At 46.7% G+C, this 21,725-nt stretch overlaps 1 protein-coding gene across 1 annotated transcript; it reads right to left on the bottom strand.

Annotated features, from left to right (window-relative positions):
- Positions 1–588: 588 nt before the first annotated feature.
- On the bottom strand, positions 589–19,609 carry IL21R (interleukin 21 receptor). The gene is made up of 9 exons (XM_075165649.1): positions 19,358–19,609; positions 14,279–14,353; positions 10,967–11,072; positions 10,121–10,317; positions 8,591–8,742; positions 8,010–8,187; positions 6,730–6,826; positions 5,836–5,917; positions 589–2,692 (listed from the first exon to the last, which is right to left on the bottom strand). Exons 2-9 carry the CDS (start codon positions 14,331–14,333, stop codon positions 1,778–1,780), a joined length of 1,782 nt encoding a protein of 593 aa, XP_075021750.1. The 5' UTR covers positions 14,334–14,353; positions 19,358–19,609; the 3' UTR covers positions 589–1,777.
- Between the last annotated feature and the right edge of the window lie 2,116 nt (positions 19,610–21,725).

Genomic DNA, 21,725 nt, shown 5'->3' with positions numbered 1-21,725 from the left:
TACCAATGTAGTTTCTGAAGTGCAAATAGCTGTAAGATGAAGCTACAGAAGACGGTGTTACAGGCCATCAGCGATGCTTCTGCCCAGTACACATTCGCATAGACGTAAGCAGGATGCAAGCAGACCTTGCAGGACAGTGCGGGGCAGGCTCAGCTCACCAACAAGGAAGTGGAGCTGGCTCGATCCTCTGCTGCCTCGTGGAGGGCGTGCAGGGTACTTGCAGCACAGCAGGGAGGATGCATAAGCACGCTAAGACAATACCTCCCACAACTTACCACAGAAGATGACAAGAAAAATGGAAAATAAGGAGGGGAGGAACCAAAAAACCTGATTTCTTGGAGCAGTGCCCAGGAAGCCCCTGAGCTAGGGGTGTATTGAGGGAGTAGTAACAACATGGGCAAAGCTAAGCCCTGTAGGTTCAAAATCAATGTAGCAGAGACCACAGCTGTACTGAACAATAAAACCAGGGATGTGGATGCATAGAAAAACCCTCCCAGCACTCACCTGTGAAAGAAACAGCTTCTCTTCATTACAATGCTCCCTCTTGTTTAGGGAGCTTTGAGATTGGCTAAAGTCTTTGTTAAGAGATGGGGGAGAGGGAAGAGAGTTTATTGGTATCACAGCCACAACAGATTATTACTGCACTGGAAACATATCATTCACCACAAAGGTTCTCTCAGTATAAAATCTTCTGGAGCCAAGCAGCCCATGGGTTAGTAGCACTGTGCCTACATAAGATGTGTCTTCACATTCAATATCAGTATTATAGTAATTTTTTAAGACAATTATCCTAAACAAAACAGAGATACAGAGATATCCGAGGAAAACATATTCACAGTTACGGTGCAAATAGCAGTTTCATGGCTGGTTTTATTAGCTAGCAGAAATTGCTCAAACTTTGTGCTACTGACCTGTTAACTGCAGCAGACCAGGTCCAAGGCAGAAGATGGAGTTGCAGGCACATCCAGGTAGGGCAACATTTCTGAAATTTCTGCATAGTTCTAAAAGCTGCCCAATGTTTCAGTTAATGTTCTTGGAAAATGCTGGGAGAGATGCTGATTCAGTAGAAAGCCCTGGTAGCAAGAGTTTGTCTAGAATTATATGTGTTTTGAGGACTTTTCTTTTGTAGACTCCACCTGGAAAGGCAAAGTCTTTCTGAAATCTGAGTTGCATTTGGTCTCTTGGACACACAGTTCTGTAATGATTATATGAGAGTTGTTTTTGATCATACCCCATGGGCAGGGCTGGGACCCTCCATAATTAAAAAACTATTACAGCTGGGTTTAAAGAGCCAAAGATATTAGTAGGAAAAGTAACACCACCTGTGTTGTTTGGAAAGGGTAGGGGAACTTTAATGTAACAAACATGCTTGCCACGGGTTATGCTTCTAAGATTCCATGTACATCCAAACTCTCAAGTCATGTGAGAATACCAGGGAAAATAATTTAAAGTTTTGTACTCTTTATAAGGCTTCTGTCAAAAAAATTTGCACACCTACATAAGCTAAAGGTACAGTAGCTTTTCTGCCATTATAAGGGGCTTTGACCTAGGATTCTTAAAAAAAAAAAAAAAATCATGTCAAGTTTGAGACATTAACAGGATAACAGGATAAGTGGCAATGGAAATAGGCATGTATTTCTATGGACCTAACAGTTTTCAGTTGTTTGCAATAGAGCTTACACAAAGTAAACTTTGTTTCTCTTCTGAATTTTGCTAACGCTTTGCTCCTGGCACAGTATGGAAAAGGTCCTACACTCTGCAAAGTAATATCAAGTCCTTAGTTTGTCTGTGTCCCATTGACAGGGCTGTCAGAGCGACAGGAGACCCACTGCTTCACATAGCTCCGTGGAAAGTCCTCCCCTTCCTGCTCAAGAGGAATGGACCCACAGTTGGTCTGACTGTTTTGCTCAAATTCACAGTCAAGTGGACTCCCACAGTCCGAATCCACAAAGCCACTGTCAATAGTGTCCAAATCTACGCAGATCATAGGGTAACTGTCACCAGGCCTTGCAATGTGAGGGAAGAAGTCATAGGAGCCTTCACTGTAGGAAACACTTTCACCAGCAGGAGAAGGTAGAGAAGCTGGATTTTCCAAATCCCACTGATTAGGCTGCAAACAAAGGGCTTCTAGGATGCTCCCCATCCCTCCTTCCAAAGCGCTTTTTACTTGCTGGTGGGCTGGGACACTTGTACTCCTCAGGTGGTCTGTGGACACAGAGCCTGAAGCAAGTATTTTGTCCTGTGTGCTCAGGTCAGCCAGATGCAAGTCACTGGATATCCTTCTGTCTTCATCATCAACGTTAACCTTGGGGTAACTGGTTTCTCCAGCGCTACTATCTTCCTCACTAGTATGCTCATGTCCCCTGTACAGACGGTTACAGTTGTACTGGCAGTTACAAGGTGTAAATTCATCAGCCACAGTCACAGTATCAATGGACAAATGCCCGTATGACCGGTCCTGAGTCCCACTGTTACTGTTCACACTAGACAGCAAGGACTCGCTATCCTGACCTTGGGCAGTTAGGCAAGACACACAAGGTTTGCAAGGCAGATCTTTTCTCAGCTCATGCAGCTCCTCCCGTGAGGTGCTGTTGGAAGGACGCATGGTGTAAACTTCTAGGACTTCTGGAAGGACCATTCCCCATTCAAAGAAATCAAAGGTCATTTTTGTATGGGATATACCAACCCACTTCTGCATAAAAGGATGTATGGGGTGGGGGGTGGGGGAGGAGAGAGAGAGAGAGAGAGGTCAGTATCATCAGGTTTGAGGTTTCACAGAAGTGACCAAAGTTCTTACCCTTTTAGAGGCAAAGTCAAACTTTAAAATCACTGACTCCTCCAAAATAACAGAGTATGAGATGCTGTTATTACCAGACACAGGCAGCTCCAGGAGAATTGGCTCAAGTAATTGAAAATAATTAGCTCTGAGAGGTTTGCATGGCTTTGCAGTTTTCTCTATGCTGCAAAGAATGTCACTGCCCATAGCAGCATTCCTTTGTGAATTAGCCAGAGGTCCCCTCCCAAGCCACCAAGTCCCCCCTGCCCTCTTGTCCTGGACACTGCTTCTCTCAGGAAGGATGGTCAGCTTCTCCCCCTATGTGCTGCATCTTTACCCAACACACACACATAGCCCTGCTCTGTCACTTCCCTCACCTCAGTTCTCTGGGAAGGGGGTCAGGGCAAGGCTCCTCCCAATCTTCTGTATGCAACCATGTGCCAGACCAGCCTTTTCTCTCACAATGACAAGAAGGAAGCAGGGGTAGGCAGGGGATGGGGACCTCAAAGAGCTGTAGCCACCGCCTGCTGCAGATAACACTTACTCAGATTATTAGGGAGTGCCACACATTGAATCTTGCCCTTCTGTATCACCATTAGTATTACATTCTGCCCTGTGCCATGCATTATCTCTAGATCATGAGCCCCTTGCATTCAGTCACATCTGGGAGTAAAGACACCTCTGGGTTTCTCTGATCTAAGAACAAAGTAAAAGTTTCTGTTCTTTTTGAAGAAGTCACTGAATCAGACACTCAGATGACAGCAAACTTCAGGCATATGCCACTAATGAATGCCAGTGAGTCCTACTAGAGGATTCTGCAGCCCAGAGGCTGGGCACAGCACAGACTCAAGACTTGGTTCTGCTCCCTGTCTGACACTTGCCTAATGGCCGAGCTGTGTCAAGGCTCTTCTAAGTGCACCACTTTCTGCTGTGTATAAAATAGGTGAGCTTAAACACCGTGAAGGCTTCTGACAGAATGCTGCGTGAGAGCTGGGTGTTGCCACAGCTGTCAGACTGCCTTAATCGTATCGGCCTCCTGTCCCAAACTGCACTCAGCATAACTAGACATGAGCAAAGTATTTGGGAAGAGAACGGCTTGATACAGCTTATTACCCTCTGACACAGAGCATGGAAAAATCTGCATTACAGCAGGAAGCGCCAAGTCTATTTTAATTTATTTTTAACCTTACCTACAAAGAGCTTATTATTACAGCTGTAATGGACGGAAAGGCACCTAAGGTGCAAAAGGCTATTTGAAGAAACAGCAGGAAATCCCTTTCTTAGAATTGAGCAGGCAGAATATTTCCTATTCCCTCTTGACAGTTCTTTGCAAATTTCCGCTCAACATGAATCTAAGGACCCATGTACACACAAGAGTAAACAATGTTCCTCTGCTTTCCCTTCTCTTTTTATGTCTTAACTTTTCTTCTAACATTTTCACTGCTTCCTACCCAATCCAGGACTGTTGTCTTCAGAGCATTACTATTGTAATTTACTGATCATTATTCACAGACGTAACCTAACCACTTGCTTTGATACAGGCAGGATGCAGTTGAATAAGCCCTATATCAATTGGTTTCTTGCCAGCCGAGAATGACAAGTCTGTTCACATATTAGTGATGTCACCACATCCTCTTGACACCCCCTCCCTGTGCATCTTGTGCTGTGGCTGTGTGGGCAACTGCTGCTTTAATCTGCAAATCTATTATGAAGTAACTCAGCTTTAGCAACTGAGGCTCATTCCCTTCCCAGCAGCACTGAACAGCCTAACTAGAAGCTAGCAGGAATGTAATTCCCACAGAACAGAGAACGCCATGGCTTCACCCTGAGAGGAGCACGGCTCTTGGCGTGCAGGGTGCTTTCACTTTCACTGTGAGCACTAACCCGTGACTCTCAGGAATTCCCACACTGAGTCCACCTGGTCCTAGTTTCTTTCCCTGAGAGCAACCAGTGCCACCTGCCTCCCAAGAGGATGCAAGTACACCTCTGGTGCAGATATGAGAAGCCGTAATAGGGCTGAAAGAGGAAGGCAGGAAGGAAGTGAGACAGTAACTGCAGGCTTCAGCTTGAATGGCACCCATCCAAGACTACTTGCTTAACCTAATTGCAAACGTCAGCCATGACGCAGTGGGAAAGTACATGAAGACCATTAGGGCCCAGCTGGCATCCATCTCCCAGAGGGTCTAAGAAAAAGCAGAAACAAAAAGCAGACACTGAAGGGTCTCTGATCAGTGCTGCTGTAACAACAGGAACTTGTTCAGAAAGAGGCATTGATGTCTGCACTCACATGCCAGCACTTTTACAGTTTGATAATGGCATTGTGAGCTGCTCTTCAGCTTAATATGACCATTATTTATGGATGGTCAATGTTCTTTTATTTTTGTATCCTGAGAACTCCAGCAAACTCTGCAGTCTTTGCAAGCCATTTTGTCACATGAGCAAGTTTGGCTGTGTTAAATGAGAAGAGAATTTGGGAGGGCTAGGCAAAGTTACTCAAAGACACTTCCTTCATAGGGAGGCAGCTGCACTGTACTATCACACAGCAGTTATTTGCCCCCAAAGCTCTAGCCTTCTTTCCAGCATGATATGCATAGCTATTGTCTGTATGAGTGACTCTTCAAAGAGAACTACAAGGCTTAAAGTTGAGCTTGTGTCACTGCAGAGGCTGGAGTGGGAGATCTGGCTCTACAATGAAGTCTGTTCCATGGCCCTGCTGGCAGCATGGGACTGGAGCTTTGGAGAAGTCCCAGTTACTGTCCTGGTATCCCTTTGTCCGCTCCCTTCAGGTTCCCAGGCTTCACAGATCACATATGAGCTCAGCTCACCCACTGAGACAGCACCTACAGGGAATAAGCAGCACAGACGTGACATAAAGGCCTTTGTGGCACAGAATAGACGCTGGAGAGCTCTGGTCCTTATATCTGGAGCCGTTTGTCATTCCCTTGAGATAAATTCCCCCTCCCACTGCCCTAATGAGAATCCCTTGCCCAAGATAGCATGATGAGCCTTTTAGTTCGACTTTATCATGTGCTCCACTTGCTTGTGTAGCCCATTTATACCTTGAAATCTCCATTATGCACCAGGTAAAGAGGTTTGAAAAAGGGAGCAGGGTCTGGGATGCAAGCCATCTTTTTCCATAAGCTGGAAGAGAAAAGAGAAAGGCTTTGGGGTTAAGCACACATTACAGATGCAAAGCAAAGCATCTCCAGATCCAATTCAAGCAGCTGAAATCACCTGCTCAGCCTCACAAGTTAGCAAGTGGCTGAGGATCCAAGGATGTCTTGTGCTGTCAGAGCCATCTAATGGCCTTTCTTGTGAGCCTCACAGGAGGTGGGGTCTCAGCCCTCAGGACTTGTGCACACAATATTCACGCTAAGGAAAGAGGTTCCAATTTTTTCCTTCCTGGAAAAGCACCAAGTGCTGGAAATGCATTTTCCCCTCAGGCTGGGCTGGCTCGTGGTCTGCACCTGCAGGCCAGGACTCTGCCCTATGCACTTTTTCTGTGGCTGTGGGCTGTGCCAGCCCAGTTGCTGCACCAGCCCGGCACCCTCCTCTGTGGCAGTGTGCAACCCATCCCTCTGCAAGGGCTCCAAAAAGGAGAGAGGCCCCCAGCCAGCTTTGGAAAGGGGCAGGCCAGCCTGGCTCCTGCTCCCATGTGGCAACTGCAGAGCACAGACAGGACCAGGAGAAGAGCCCAGGAGGCTGAGTGGCCTCTGCTCAGTCCCCATGTGCCACTGTCTTGTCCCAACCAGCTGAATGGCAGCAGAGCCCCAGAGAAAAGCAAGGCACTCTTGGCAGCACACCAGCTGGAGACCATACTTTGCTGGCCCTCACAGGCCCATAGCTGTGTCTGTGCATGGATATACAAGATGCAAGGAAGGCTGCATGTGAACACCCCATCTTTAACAAGATAGAATATGAGCATTTACTCCAGCTTCCTGAAGCATTCTTACCTCCGCTGTTTGGCCAGAAAGGTTGTGATTGAGGCAGTGATTGCCACGACAACACCAAACAACAGCAGCCATCCCATGCCTGCTGTCTGTGTCACTGCTGGAGAAAGAGACAGGATCATTCAGGCTCACCTTGCATTTCTACCCTGGTCAATAAGCAGGAGATAGTGAGGAGACACCCTCAATTTCTACCCCAGACATTCTGTTAGGGACACTGGGGCTGTCACCTGGGGCCCAGCACTCCAGACGTGAGGTCTGAAGGAGGATGCTCAGAGAAGACTGCATTAATGAAGGGAGCAGTGTATCAGCTGCCCTATGGCCTGGCTGCACCACAGACCGACAGCCAACATGCTTGGGGCAGGACAGCTCCCTGCTATAAAGACCCATGGTGTTTCTGACTCCTCCTCGTTTAGCAAGTCCTCCACAGATGATCCATGAAGTGAAAAGAGAGTGCAGCTGGCCAGAGACATGTAAAGAAAAGGTGTTGACTAGGTGAATGCTTGTTGGCTGCTCTCTGCCTGTGCTGGAAAGGAGCACCTTTGAGACCCAGAACTCAGATAACCCTTAGCAAATGAAGCCTGACCCTGCTGCACAGCACCATGTAATACTTCAGTTTGAGCTGCAGATCAGTGAGAGCAGGGAAGCTCAGCACATGCTGCTGACGTTGACCACAGTCACCCTGCCCTGCTCTATTTGAGCAAAGACTCCCTATTTTCCTAGCCTCTGTTCCACCATGACAAGCACCAGTGTACTTCTGCGCATAAGATACTGTGCACTCCCTGTGGAGTGAGAGTGGTGGCTACCAAACGAAACACCCATGTGCAGTATGACCAAACATCAGAGTCCAGACACAGAACTTAGCCCTGAGAGCAGGCTCCCCTCTCCCCTCAGCTGAAGGCAATTTTAAGCCCCAGTAGTGGAAACACCTCTATTAGATCTCCCCCATTTCTGAAAGCTGCAAGCAGGACCCTGGTTGTTTGACACTGGAAAGGAAGCTAGAGGCTGCACTCCTGCTGTGGCACCCAAACCTACAGCCAACCCCACCAAACCCTCTTCCCATGGGCTATGCTGTAAGATGGGCTTTGCAGCACAATGAGAAGGTCAATACAGACAGCCATATCAGCCCAGGCCTGGGGTTCATGTACTCAGTAAGCAAGCCAAACATGCCTCTCTTTACTAGACTATTTAGAATTTGTTCTAATTAATTAGGTTTGATTAGAGTTCTGGAAGCATTCTCTGACATTGGACCAACTGGAAGGGCAACAAGAGCTGGTAGTATGTACCGGCAGGGCTGGTTTTCAGTGTCAGCAAAGGACTCCATTCACTCCAAAATCCATGGTAGCTAGTGTCTTCTCGGGGTCTGGCTCTCACTTGGAACTCATACTCAGTGTTCGCCTGGAGTTCCCATGGCAGGATCACAAGTGTCCGTTTATCTTCATGGACAGCTTTAGTCTTCTGAGTCTGTGAATGATTGAACACCAAAACACTCAGGACTGGAGTGACTGCTCCCACCTTACCCTCACTGCTGCACAGTGAGGAGCCCTGCAAAGTAATCTCCTCTGCTTTCACGTTGTTTCTGCAAGGCCATGCAAGTAGCTGCATGGGGCCCTAGGGGATCCTGCCATGCAGGACAGCATGAGAAGCAAATGAACTATCAGCCTTCCCCACAGGATCCAGTACTTCTCAAGCAGCTTCTCCTCTCAATTCTTTTTTCGGTTTTGCCTGTTGTCAGTCCAGGCGAGCAAAGAGACACCTTTTCTAAACTATGAAAACCCTTCTTCTTCACCAGCGCTCCTGTCGTGGTTGTGCTGGCCTCCTCTTTGCTGGTACATCCTACTTGATGGTAAACTGACATCTCACTTACCTCCCAGGTGTCGGTCCTTCTCTTATAACGCAGCTGATATTCCAGCTCCTCATCCAAAAAGTAGAAAGGAGAGTTCTGGTAGATGGTTTCCCAAGAAATATTGTAACCCTCTGAGAACACAGCAGTCAGATTGAACGGAGGCTGTGGTTTGACTGGAAGACAGGATGGTGTTACCCTTCATAGCATTACTGCAGACAAGAGGTGGCCCAGCACGGTATCAGCAATGCAGAGCAAGTAGGGAGCTAAACTGCCCTGGTAGGGGTGGGCCCTCCTACACAGGACAGCATCTACAACATTCCTGCCTCTGAGGCTGAGCAGTCCTGAGCCATACACAGAACCTCACACCTCAGCAGCATAGTGAAGTCAGGCCCACATTTCTCTGAATATGCCTTCTGCCTGTCTCTGAGCCCCCTCATCACCTAAGGAGCAGAAGAAGATAGCACAAGGGGCTAATACCTCCTGGGACATGTAAAGAGTAGAGCACCTTGTTCTTCTCATGACATACGAGGACTCTCTGCAGTCATGGTCACTTGCACAGTTAGGGAAATACCCCTCAATGTAACAGAGGCATCATGAAAGGCTGAGGCTAGTGGACACTGCATAAACCCAGTGCAAATTCCTGTGTCATATGTGCCTAAAAGGCAAGCTTTTGTATCCCCTGCAGGGTGTTTTCATATATTGAAAAGCAGTAATACATAAACTCCAGCACTAGTCTGCAGGGTCTGTCACTGAGCTATGATGCCTCTGTATGGGGACATCTAGGAGACATGCAAAGCACCACTACCCCAATCTATAGTCTGTCAGTGGGGGGCAAGGGGCTTTCCTAAAATGTTATGGCATTTGTCAAAAAGATGACACTTCTCATGTAAAGTTTAATTTCAGAAGAATCAAAGCAGAAAAATCCTTTTTCATGTGCCTGCATGGTACCTGTCTGCCTGGCTAACCACCCCTTTTCTTCGCAGTTTGCTGCACAGCTCAGAACACATCAGCATTCCACCAAGTCAACTATATGATTGCACCCAGTCTTCCTCGTCATGCAGAAGAGATGGTTAAGAATTGCCCCAGAAAGGGAAAGTGCCATCTCCATTGTGTCTGGGACAGCTTGTGCCAGCCACAACAATGTCATGTTTGTTCAGGTGTCCACTGCAAAAGCCTCCTGGGACTCCTGTGAGGATATTTGTAGCATTTGCAATTAAAGCAATTCCAACTGCTCTTTAGATCCTAGCCAAGAACAAACACTTGCATAGTCTAGGTATGAGACTGGTCTAAGGTGGAAATTTATCACCTACTGCTTCATGGGCAAAAGGAATGAAAAGGCTGGGGCCAAACCAGCTCTAAGCTCAGCCTCAAGCATAAATGTTTCTGTAGTTTACAGTAGCAACAAAAAGAGCACAGTGCTCTGCGTAGACGAGTGCATACCAAACATAGCCCCCCACCACTGGCTGCCATGTGCCCTCCTTGCCCAGACTATCCTAGCAGATAGACATAAGGTCAGACAGTATTTATCAAATCCACCATTTTTGTACTTACTGTTCTCTGCCATATAAAAGCCTTTGGAAATCACGTGCTGCCTATCAGCTATCTCTGTAACATCCACCTGGACTTTGATATCGGCCAGGAGTTCAGTCATGTCCACAGTACACATGTACTGTGTGTGACTGGTATTCCTGGACAATTGCAAGAGACTGCAGGCGGCCACAGTATTTTCTGGATCTTCCTCAGGAACCCTAAAACCACCAAAACAAACAAACAAGTCCACATCTACCACAGGCTGTAGTTGGACTAATCTGTTGCTGAACCACCAGGCATAGAAATAAATAAGAAAAAAAAAAAGAGGCAACATGTTCAAATAAAAATTTATCTTTGAACTTTGACAGATTTTTTTTCCCATTCTACTTGCTCAGCTTAGCATCTTTGAGAGAAGTAGGAAAGTGATGCTGAAGTGTTTGTGGAAAGGAAAGGTGCTCACCAGGGCTGCACAGCCCACGACGGCACCCACTTCCTTGCTGGGGCAGAACAGCAGCCATACAGGGCTTGGACAAGCTGCATGAGCCCTGCCAGCACACGAGTGAAAGTCCATTGTTAACAGCAGCAAAGGGCAAGGTATTCCCAGGGCAGGAGAGAAAACAATGCCACGGAAGCCAGAGTCAATGTAGCAGTCAGTGGCAAGCAGTGCAGTCAGTGGACACAGGAACCAGGGATCCTTCACTAGGGGAGAAGCCAGTTGATAACTGGAGTGTGAAGTACTAAGTAAAAAACAACATGGCAACAAGAACAAGAATTCTACCTAACAAAGAGGACAGAAGGACACCGCTGTGCCATGGCTGCATTGGAAGTTCCTGCTGACTGCACTTTGCTCATCCTACTGAGACGTACCATGTTGCAGTGAGGTTATATGAACTGGCGCCCAAGTCATTTCTCAGGATACACGACAGGGTCTGTACATAGTCCACAAAACAAGTGAGGTTTTCACAACACGTAGCTGTAGATTTGGAAAGAGAAAACACAATATCAACTTCTATGATGAAGCAAGCAGAACTTTATATCAACATCCACAGTCCTCAGGGCTTCCACTAAATCTGAAAGGAACAGACCACTCCATGCCAGCCCCGCCGAAAGTCTCCAGTCTTGGAGCATAAGATGTGTTCCATCTCTACAGAGAGGCAAGTCATTGACAGCAAGATAAGCGTCAAACAAAAATCTATTAAAAATGCTGTGGCAGCAAATGGCATGCCAAAATACCAAGAAATGCCCAAATTGTGACTGAATTTTCAAACTTATCTCTGTCCCCTCTTATACAGTCACTATAGCAGAGTCACATATTATTTCTGCAAGAGTCCTAGCTTATTTAGCACATAAAAGAGGCATGATTACACAATCAGAAACAGTAGCATATTCAAACATTTTAATGATACCATTTCCTAAATTGAGTACTGTTCTTTGCTAGTCTAGTTTTCGTTTTATGACATCTATATGGCACTTTGCACATTTAAAAAAAGTGGTATTTTAGTAATTTTTTCTTTACCATTCTCTCTGCTTACTATTTTCTACAGCTTGATATCTGCAGCATCAATACTTTTCATGTCCAGCTCCAGAGGCTCAGAATATGCTTTTCATGGAATTTTGGCAAAAAAATATTGCAAATTTGTAGTTACTATAATTTCCATAAATCATTCTGATACTAAAGTGATAGGCACAATTTATTAATCACTTCAACTGAAACAGACTTCTAAAGAGAACTTGAGAGGCAATTGTAGAATTTACCCTGGTCATTAAGAAAATTAGATGATTTGAAAGTGGTTACAAAGCAGCATTTATGCTCTTCTAATTGTTCTGCAGGAGCTCTACTCACATACCAGCATCTGATATGTGCTGTACAAAAACACTGTTGTTCTATGCATAACACACTTAAGTTATCTCCCTGGATTTCAAGGCAGGGAAGATGGCAGTACAGTGAGAAATGTCTGCATTGGTGAGTCCTCTTCTGACAGTACCTTGGGCTGACAAGAGCCACCGCTATTACATTAGGAATAACTGAGCGAGGAAAGGCCTGTAGGAGATACAGCATGATATGCTGGTGCAAACCATGCCTACTACAATGACTATTCCTCTCTTACATGTACAGTACTACCCCTTTTTGATGGGAATAAAATTGTCATCATCTAGGGGAAGATCTCAAGGTTGTTACATCCATGCTTAAATCATGCATGGGTCCTCCCTTACCATCAGGACTGCCCCCAGCCTAATGGGAACACATTACTTCACAGCCATCAGGCACCCACATCCTCTGATGCTAATCATGCTGTGAGTTCACCTCCCTTTGTCATTCTGCTGCTTGCCTGGTTAGAGAAGTTGCACTCCCTGCTTCCTACCTTCCCTTTGTTGAACATGCTTTACGTTCAGAAGAGTTGTTTGCATAAGATGAAGGCAGGCCTACATGATATGCTCAACAACCACAATGCCTGATTTTACAGTTAAAGAGAATGCTGTATGCAGAGAACAATCAACATGGAATGCAAGCAATGTGTGCATTGATGGACCAGAAACATCTGTTCCACCCTCCAGATCAAATGACAGTCCTCACAAACAAGTTGTCTCTGCATTTACTGTCACAATGCACATCAGGCATGTCCAGTGGAGGGTGCAGCCTAATTCTAAGCCAGAGTAAGTTCAAAGGAAAACAAAGTCCAACTTTTCCCACTGACTTCACTCATCACTGAAGTTTCTTTCTAGTCCTGTTGCATCAGAGCACACACTGCTCTCCCAATATGAGGTCTGGGCAGCAGAGATTTGTGTACAAGGCCCCCTGCAAAGAGTCAGGATGGCGACAGAAGTTTGGGGATGCTTGCAACAGGCTGGCCCCAAGGGTGTACATATGCTTTATTAAAGTTATTCAAATTATGTGGTTGTCACTTTGTTTCATTTTGACTTTTTAATTTCACACTGACTTCAGGGTTTTGTTCTAAAATTTTCATTAAGTTTTAACTTTTCATTTTGAGGCCTCAGTAGGGCCCTGGTACAAGCACTGCTTGTTCCGGAGTCCGGAACAACATACTTTTTCACCCTTAGCCTAACTTTACTCTCCTACAAAAACAGGGTTATAAAACCTTTGCTTTCCTTTAGAGAGGGCAGCAAATATTAATAAGCAAATAAGCATTGCTAATTAGCATTCTTCTATGCTATTATGTTAATCAGCCAAATGGACTATTATTCCTAGGTAGCTGGTAAGCTGCAAGTGTATCTTTGGGCAAGAATCTGTTAACAAAATTAAGAGGCAGACAGCTTTTTACTGCTAAGGGAATAATTAAGTATCCTAAACCCAGTTAGATCTAGGATAAATTGTCTATCCTTGGCAAGCTTCAGAAACAAAAATCAAATACTTTTAACAGTAAGATCTAATTTGGTCCAAACTGAAGTTAGTACAGGGTAATTCCCTGGCTTGTGATACACAAAACTCAGACCAGACATCACAATGGTCTTGTATGGCAGGAAGATACAACTCTGAATTTGTCTTTTCTGCTAATTTAGGTTTGGAGCAGGTCCAATGCTCTGCCTAGAAGCAGCATGTAAAATGCTAAACTTGCACCTGTTCCCTGCAGACACTGTTGTCGCTTGCCCTTTTCTATCCAGCTGACCTGTTCAGAAAGTCAGCTCTGAGTCAGCTGAAGCTTGCATGGTAGGTAGGAACCAGCAAGAAAGGGTGAGTGACTGCACAGCGCAGTCCTGAGCAAACGGGCTTAGATTAGGAGAGGTTCACTCCACTGTCCCTGGCTGGCCTGCCAGCAGCAGCCAGAAGCCCTAGGGATATCCTGGTCTTGGCCACCAGAACCTTTCCTATGGCAAAGGGGTTTTTTTGGGGGGGAAATCCTACTCTAATGTCAACAGGAGACATTTCAACTCAAGGCAGGCACTACCTCTGCACTCTTCCCACTGGTGCTGGTCCCCGGAGTGCTATGCAGTCTGGCTGAGCTCTGCCCAGCTGTGTACCTTCTTGTGTCTGTCCTCCACTGCCCATGGAGCCTCTTCCATAACTTGTTATCCCATGGAACCTTCTCCCCTAGTACCCTATCTTGTGCTTGCTGTCCCATGGCAACCTTGTGCCATGCACATCTCAGCAGAGCCTGCATCAACAGCCACCAAGATAAATCCTGTGGGTGTACAGCCCAGAAGACATATCTGGGAACTTACTGTACTGGAATAAAAGGAAGAAGGAAATACTCTGGAGCCACAGTTTGTTCCTCATGTTGGTTCTGACCGGATGTCCTGGGAAAAAAAAAGAAAAAAAAAAAACAACCAACCAATTAAAAGTTCAGCTCAGCCATCTACTCATACATTGACGATTGAGGTGGAATTACTTTTAGACATTTAAATGAAAGCAAGATTAAAGTGCCTAATTTAGGCAAGTCATCTAAGCTCTCCTGTATCTATCTGCGCCACAGGCTAAGGGGGGGACGATGAACAGCCCTGCCAACTGGCCATAAACCAGTTCAGTGAAATCTCTACTCCTTGCCAGCAGCATGTGCAAAGAGAAAGCAGCAAAGTGACTGCAGCCTCAGTCTATCCATGCAACAGGAAGGCATTGGGTTAAGTGCTAACCCATTTCTTCTTCATTGGTTTCCTGCAACTAGAAATGGCTTGCAACTAGGAGAAGTGACATTGCTGTGGCTTAAACATCTGTACAGTGAATTAGTCAAATAGAGTCTGAATATCACTGTGGGTCTGTATGAGAAAGGCTTGTGAGAACTCATTGTTTTGGCCTACCCATGGTTAAATAAGCATGGAATATCTAGATAAGTGACTCCAGGAAGGCAGACCAGGCAAAAAATAACAGCCTCCCATGTGGCAAAAAAGAGAATGATGTACAGCACTCACTTCAGGGGAAAGCTGTCCTGATGCAGTTCGGTGAAGAGAACCTACAGGAAAGTGTTCAGAGAAGAGGACAGCAGGATGTTTACAACAATATGAGGAAACAGCATCCCATACATCACACACAGCTCAGCCCACAGCCCCTGCTCCAAGACCAGGCCCTCAAGCCACATAACACATTAAGGCCGTGTTTTCACAGAATTTAACATTTACCGAAACACAAAGATGTGCTCAGAAAGACTTAAAATAAGCTCTCTGCAGAGTGTTAGCTATTGATATCCAGTACAGATTTCAGCACTGTTTTCTCAAGCTATTCTGAAATGGGCTAGGCTGCCTGGGAACAAGACTTCGGAGAAGCAACCTATATTATTTTTGGGACATACTTCTGTTGGCAGCAAGTTGCAAGGATGCACGGATAGCAGGGAGGGCCCACATGTCATGCCACAGAGCAGCAACATTGTCAGTGACTGGACACACAGGAGTGTCTCTGCAGAGCCCCAGAGCTCTGCAAAACCTCCTGCACTAGATTGCAGAGGCACTTGTGAAAGTGATATGGGTGAAGACTGGGCAGTAAGCTGCAGTCACCAGAAGATACCCAGAGCTCCTGGCAGGGCCTGGTGCAGGTCATGGAATCATAGAATCGTTTGGGTTGGAAGGGACCTTTAAAGGTCGTCTAGTCCAACCCCCCTGCAATGAGCAGGGACATCTTCAACTAGATCCAACCCGACCTTGAATGTTTCCAGGGATGGGGCATCTACCACCTCTCTGAGCAACCTGTTCCAGTGTTTCACCACCCTCATTGTAAAAAATGTCTTCCTCATATCTGGTCTAAATCTACTCCCTTTTAGTTTAAAGCCATTCCCCCTTCTCCTGTCGCAACAGGCCCTGCTAAAAAGTTTGTCCCCATCTTTCTTACAAGCCCCCTTTAAGTACTGGAAGGCCGCAATAAGGTCTCCCCAAAGCCTTCTCTCCTCCAGGCTGAACAACCCCAACTCTCTCAGCCTTTCCTCATAGGAGAGGCGTTCCATCCCCCTGATCGTTTTCGTGACCCTCCTCTGGACCGGCTCCAGCAGGTCCATGCCTTTCTTCTGCTGAGGACCCCAGAGCTGGACACAGTTACTGAAGGTGGGGTCTCACCGGAGCAGAGCAGAGGGGCAGAATCCCCTCCCTCGACCTGCCGGCCACGCTGCTTTTGATGCAGCCCAGGATGTGGTTGGCCTTCCGGGCTGCAAGCGCACATTGCCGGCTCATGTCCAGCTTTTCATCCGCCAGTACCCCCAAGTCCTTCTCGGCGGGGCTGCTCTCAGTCCCTTCATCCCCCAGCCTGTATTGATACCGGGGGTTGCCCCGGCCCAGTGCAGGACCCAGGTCCTGGGGTGCCTGTGCCTCCCCCACCACCAGCAACAAACACCCAGACAGTCACTCGGCAGAGAGAATGCCAGTGAGGCCTCTCCCACTTGGGGAACATTTGTGGTGTTTAAAAATTTCCCAGGTTTACTCAACTAATGAAAGCAAAATAAATTTAGCAGCCACCAAAAAGCCCCTGCAGCCCCACATGAGCTGAGAGACTTGCTCTCAAGGCACCACAGTGTCCAGATGAGATCAGCAAGGCTCACTCAGGAGGTGCCACAAACACCTCATGGCTGCAGCACCTCAGCCCTGTGGTGGGAGCAGCCATGCTGCTGCTGCCTCTCCTTTCCTGCCAAACATATCCTGCAGATGAAGCATATGCTCCAGCTCAGCAAGGAGCCCCAGGCACCCTGCTAGTCTCCCTCGCCTGCTGCGAGTGGCAGGACAGAAACTCTCCCCACACTCCAGCCCTTCTTTCTGCATCATACATTTCCTTGAGGAAGCACCTTTTCTTGACCCCTGTAGTCCCAGTTCTCCAAGTTTCCTCTGTATAATAACTATTGTCATCACCACTACTTCTGGTGGGGCAGTCCCTGATTATTAAGACACAGCCCACTGTCTAACCCCACCTTGTGCTCCCACTCATCCTTCCACTGCTCTCCTCCAAATTCTCATTCCTTTGAGGAAGGCACCCTGTTATCCTGCCACCTGAAACCTGCTCACCCGACTTCATGCTAAGACTGGCTGCACCATGAAAACAGATGCCCTCAAGATGGGAAGCCTCCTGATGCTGATGCAGCATCTGCTCGTGACTTCCTAGCATTGAGGGCCCTGTTCCTCGCAGCACGTTTAATAGAAGAGCTGTGCCGAATGAACGGGCCACTGGGGCCTAGAGGTCACTAGCCCTAGAGACATGATACATGCGATTGTCCCACTGCCTTTTTAAATCGTCCTTCTCCCTGCAAAATACCTAGAACCAATTGTTGCTGGGCTCAGAATATTTGGGGTCCCCCAGCTTAGGATGCCAACAACCTGCCCAGGTGGGCCTGTTCCCACCCTGAGAGAATGCACAGTCCCCAGGGCTGCTGCTGTTTCTCCGCAGGCCTTCGTGCCTTCTCACTGACTGTAAGCCAGCACACGCGCTGGACTGCAGGACGGACTCGTGCCATCTAGTACTGTGCCCTGCTGCAGAAGCCCATCCCAGTGTCACTTTGCTTTGTGACTGTCACGCTCCACAGTCTTGGTCACCCTGTAAGGCCAAGAAAGGCAACTTGCTGCCTCTTCTTCAGCAGAGGAAGGAAGGGTTGGGCCCTCAGACAGCTCTGCAGACCCACAGCTTGTTTCAGAATCCAACTGGCAGTGCCCCCAGTGTTCCACGTTCATGATATTTCTGTAGCCTCCTCATTTTACTCCCATTCCTGCCTAAATGAGCAAGGGAAGTCTTTGCTGCTTTTAGCTACTGGACTGTGGTTTCGATAAAGTGCCTTCCCTGTTTTCCTTCCTCGGGTTAGAGAATAGTACCATCAATCCAATGGGACAGGAAGGACTGAACAAGAAAGTCAAAGCAACCAGCCCAAGTAGCTCATCGGGAAGATGCCTTATGGAGATATCAGAGGCTGCCATTACACCCTGGAGAGAGGTTAAATACAAGATTGTAATCTAGAAGGAAGCTTCCTGAATAAGAGCACAGTAGCAAAAATAAGACAGAAAAGCAGTAGGATCTGCTAACACAGAGGAAGCAAGGAGACAATACTTTCACTGTCCCATCTCTTACCCTTGCCAGTGCCCACAGATTAGTCCAACACTTATCTCCTTCACTTCTTACACAGTTCTCCTACCTCAGTGTGGTGGGGAAGGACCGCTACCTCTGAGAGTGCCATAGAAAGTGTCAGTGCTATGTGTCTCTGACCTCCTGGCTGTGCTCCAGGTTGTGATGACAAGACATGGATGCATGGATATATGTGCAGAAGAGCTAGGAAAGATGCAGCTCTGCAGCAGTCTCTCTGTGGTCTTTGATGGCTAGAAGACCTCATGGCTTCAGAGATTTATAGCAGCCCCTGTTCTGAAGCTTCCTCCAGTTAGGCACTCTGCAAGCCTCAATCCCAGTCTATGATTAAGACTCCCACCTTTCCTACATCCTTCCATTTGTTACACCCTTCCCATTTGCTTCCATCTGTCAGCACCCTGCTCATGTGATTGTTCACTTGGAAGGAAGAATGGCGGTGGGCAATGAGCAGAGGCAGGAACTTATTCCCTGTCTGGCATTAGAAAAGTCCTTTCTACCACCTAATTTCAATTTCTCTGTCTGTGAAATGGGGACCCCGAGACAGCTTCATGCATCCTTGAAACCCAGTTACTTAATTCTTATAAAATGTCAAGCATTGTACAGCTGCTAAGCACCATTGCTGCAAACTCTGCAGTATCTTAGGGAACTGTGTGTGAGAGCACAGTAACAAAGTTGATTAGCCATTCATATAGATGTGCACATGTGTAAATGATGCTACAAGGTTTAGTACACCAGAGAATAGGAAATAGGACCAATACAGACACAGACATTTACGAAGATTATTTTTGTTAAGGATCTGGAAATATTGTGCTATAAGCTGCCAAAGATGGATGCAGTCTATGCTTACAATTTGAAGTGACTCCAGGAAATATATGCACTTACAAGAATTCTACAAAAAAAAAAAACTAATTAAGAACTCTGTTTAAGTAAGATAGAAGAAAAAAAATCTGGTATTTCCAAACATGAAAAAATACATGTCATAGCTACACCCGAGCAAAAAAGGGTGGAAGTCCCTCAGTCCATCAGTTATATGCAAAAACAAGCTTTCTTCTTGAAAAAAAAAAATCATCAATATACACTGTCATCTAATCACAAAGCTAAAGCAACAGAGAGACAGAAGGATTCTCTAGCTGTAGAGAGGCCAACAGCAACGACAGCAGGGGCACAAGGGCCACGTCAGCTATAGGAAAGATTTACAGTGAAGTCACAGATATCAAGCAGTAACAAACTGGCAGCAGGGAAAATGGTGGAAACATGGACATTACCTTGCCCCGTCCTTTCAGCTGTCCATTTCAGCCCTCCAACACTTCCATGGCTGGCCTGGCTAAATCATTACTGCGACTGCAGACACTGCATGCGCAAGAGCTGGAAAACAGGTGGATCTCATCAGCACTGAGTAAGAGTAAAGCCTACGTGTACACGACCAAGAGTTGTACTGTATTGGAATACACAGTGATAAATGGCAGCTGACGTCACCACTGTATCAGTATTACTGTGCCGATAGAAGGATGTGGTGAGCAGAGGAGGCAATGAATTCGAGTCCAAACACCCACACAACATTTATTACTGTATTGCTCTGCTCTCTCATGTGAGAAAAAGGTGGGAGAGCAGATAAAAACTTATAAGCCTCAGATCTAAAAGGTCATAGTGGGGCTGGTGGAGTTAAAGCCTTGCAGTGGGGAGGCATCAGTGTCAAGGCATTAAATGGTTAAGCATAACTATATAGTACAGTGTGTACCACATCAGAGTCAGCCAAGTACCACTGCGCTCTGCTTCCACCTGTCCCCAAAATGGCCCCTGGGACCAGGGCAACAGCACCAATCCCCAGACCACAGGCAGGGAGGTGGTCTGGCTCCTGCACAGGTGGAGGGGCCCATCCCTACCCTGATCTCATGCCTGCAGCTTGTGTCTGGGCTGGAGCTCTGCAGACTGCAAGGCTGACACTGAGGGGGGGTAGGTCAACTCACCTCTGCGTACCTTAAAAGGGGCTGCAAGGAGCCCAGTGCACGTTCCTTGTGTCCTTGGGCAAGAGGGAAAGGAGCAGCACTATGGAGGGGACTTGGCACACACAGCATAGTGTGCTGGTAGGAAGGTAAAGAACAAGGAGGTGGAATAACCCAAGCCGACTGCAGCAGTGAAGTGGGCACAGAGCAGCTGGCTGCAGGGTGAGCAGGCGAGAGATGTTCAGTCCCGAGACCTGCTGAGCTGAAGAGCCCACTGCCCCACCACACAGCGAGAGGAGATGCAAAGACTTGGCATAGCACAGCACAACGCAGCCAGGCAGCCTGCAGGAGCAGGCGCACAACCAGCACGGGCCAGCTCTTACCTGGACCTCAGGGCTCCTCAGATAGCTATAAGGGAAATTACAGATATGGGAGAGTCATGGCTGGTCAGTCTACATTCAACACATTTTTATAGTGGTTAAAGAACAAAATAAATCCCATCCCTCATGTAGGCAAGGATGCAGCAGTTGCAGGCCATAGAGGACATAAGATTGTCAGAAGATGCTCAAGACAGAAGGTCCCAGCTCCATATTGAGCAGTAGCAGCTGTCTCTCTCTCATGTACTGGTAAGATATTTGAAAAATAATCAGGAGCCTACTACTTCCAGCATACATAACATCTGTTTGAAAGGGAGAAATCCAGACTTAAAAGGCTGCTGATCCCAGTGTGGAGCAATGAATACACAGCCATGGGGAAACTGCTAGTAACAGTGCAAAAGAGAGCAACTCTAGTTTCTATGCTGATACGTAGGCAGGAACAAGGTGGGCTGTCACTATGTCAGAGGATGTTCCCAGGAGATTGTAAAAGTGTTAACAACATGCCAGACTTTTTGTAAAAGGAAGTAGGATATTCTGGGCTGTAAAGCAGGCCAGCAGGTCTAAACCAAAACTATTAGAAAAGTTAAAATGGGCTTCAGTTAATATACAACAAAAGGATAATAATACAGAACAATTGCAGCCTAAGCAGTTATACAGAAAATATTAGCGCAACAAGCGCAACATTCATTTTTAATGAATTAAGTTTGAGAAAAACAGGCATTTAGGTGCAATATGTTTAAATTTATAAAACAGTTGGTCTGAGAGTACCACCAGTATTCTTGTTTTAAAAATTAGCTCTATAATATCAAATGCATATTACTGCATGTTTTAAAAGTAGCATGGCTTGTGCCTGCCAGACTATCACTCTTTGGACTGATCACACATGCTGCCCCTTCCCTCCTTCCTCTGCACAATGGTGCTAGCACACTTCGGAGAGTCCTGTGTAACCGTGGAGCACAAGCTCCACCACTGTCCTGGTCTGCTATCCTCACAAGAACAAAGTATTACTGTTTGGGAAACGTGTAGCTTAGCTGCTCAGCCTATTTGACCCTGTGCTATCCCACACTGCACCCAACAGTGACAATCTCCATAACCCATAAGCAGCATAGCTGAGACAACTCTTTTCTAGAAGCTTGGGCCTGACACCATGCCTGTAAGTGATCCACAAGTGCAGAAGGAAGAGCTGGTCTCTCTTACAGAGATTCTGCTCCAAACACGATGAGGAATAGCTGTTGGGCTAAGTAACGGGATTTTCTCCATCTGTGTTGTAACAGTGCACAACCAGCACATGGGCCAGCCCAGCTACCGGCAAC

The sequence above is a fragment of the Calonectris borealis genome, chromosome 16 (assembly GCF_964195595.1).
Source record: "Calonectris borealis chromosome 16, bCalBor7.hap1.2, whole genome shotgun sequence".
Classification (NCBI taxonomy): domain Eukaryota; kingdom Metazoa; phylum Chordata; class Aves; order Procellariiformes; family Procellariidae; genus Calonectris; species Calonectris borealis.
This window is presented reverse-complemented; position numbering and strand designations above follow the sequence as displayed.

Coding starts and splice junctions, on each gene's coding strand:
- IL21R (XM_075165649.1), bottom strand. CDS start 14,333: ATGAGGAACAAACTGTGGCTCCAGAGTATTTCCTTCTTCCTTTTATTC. Junction 10,318..10,966: donor TATAACCTCACTGCAACATG/GTACGTCTCAGT, acceptor TGGTGGTTTTAG/GGTTCCTGAGGAAGATCCAG. Junction 6,827..8,009: donor ACTGAAAACCAGCCCTGCCG/GTACATACTACC, acceptor CTCTTTCTCCAG/CAGTGACACAGACAGCAGGC.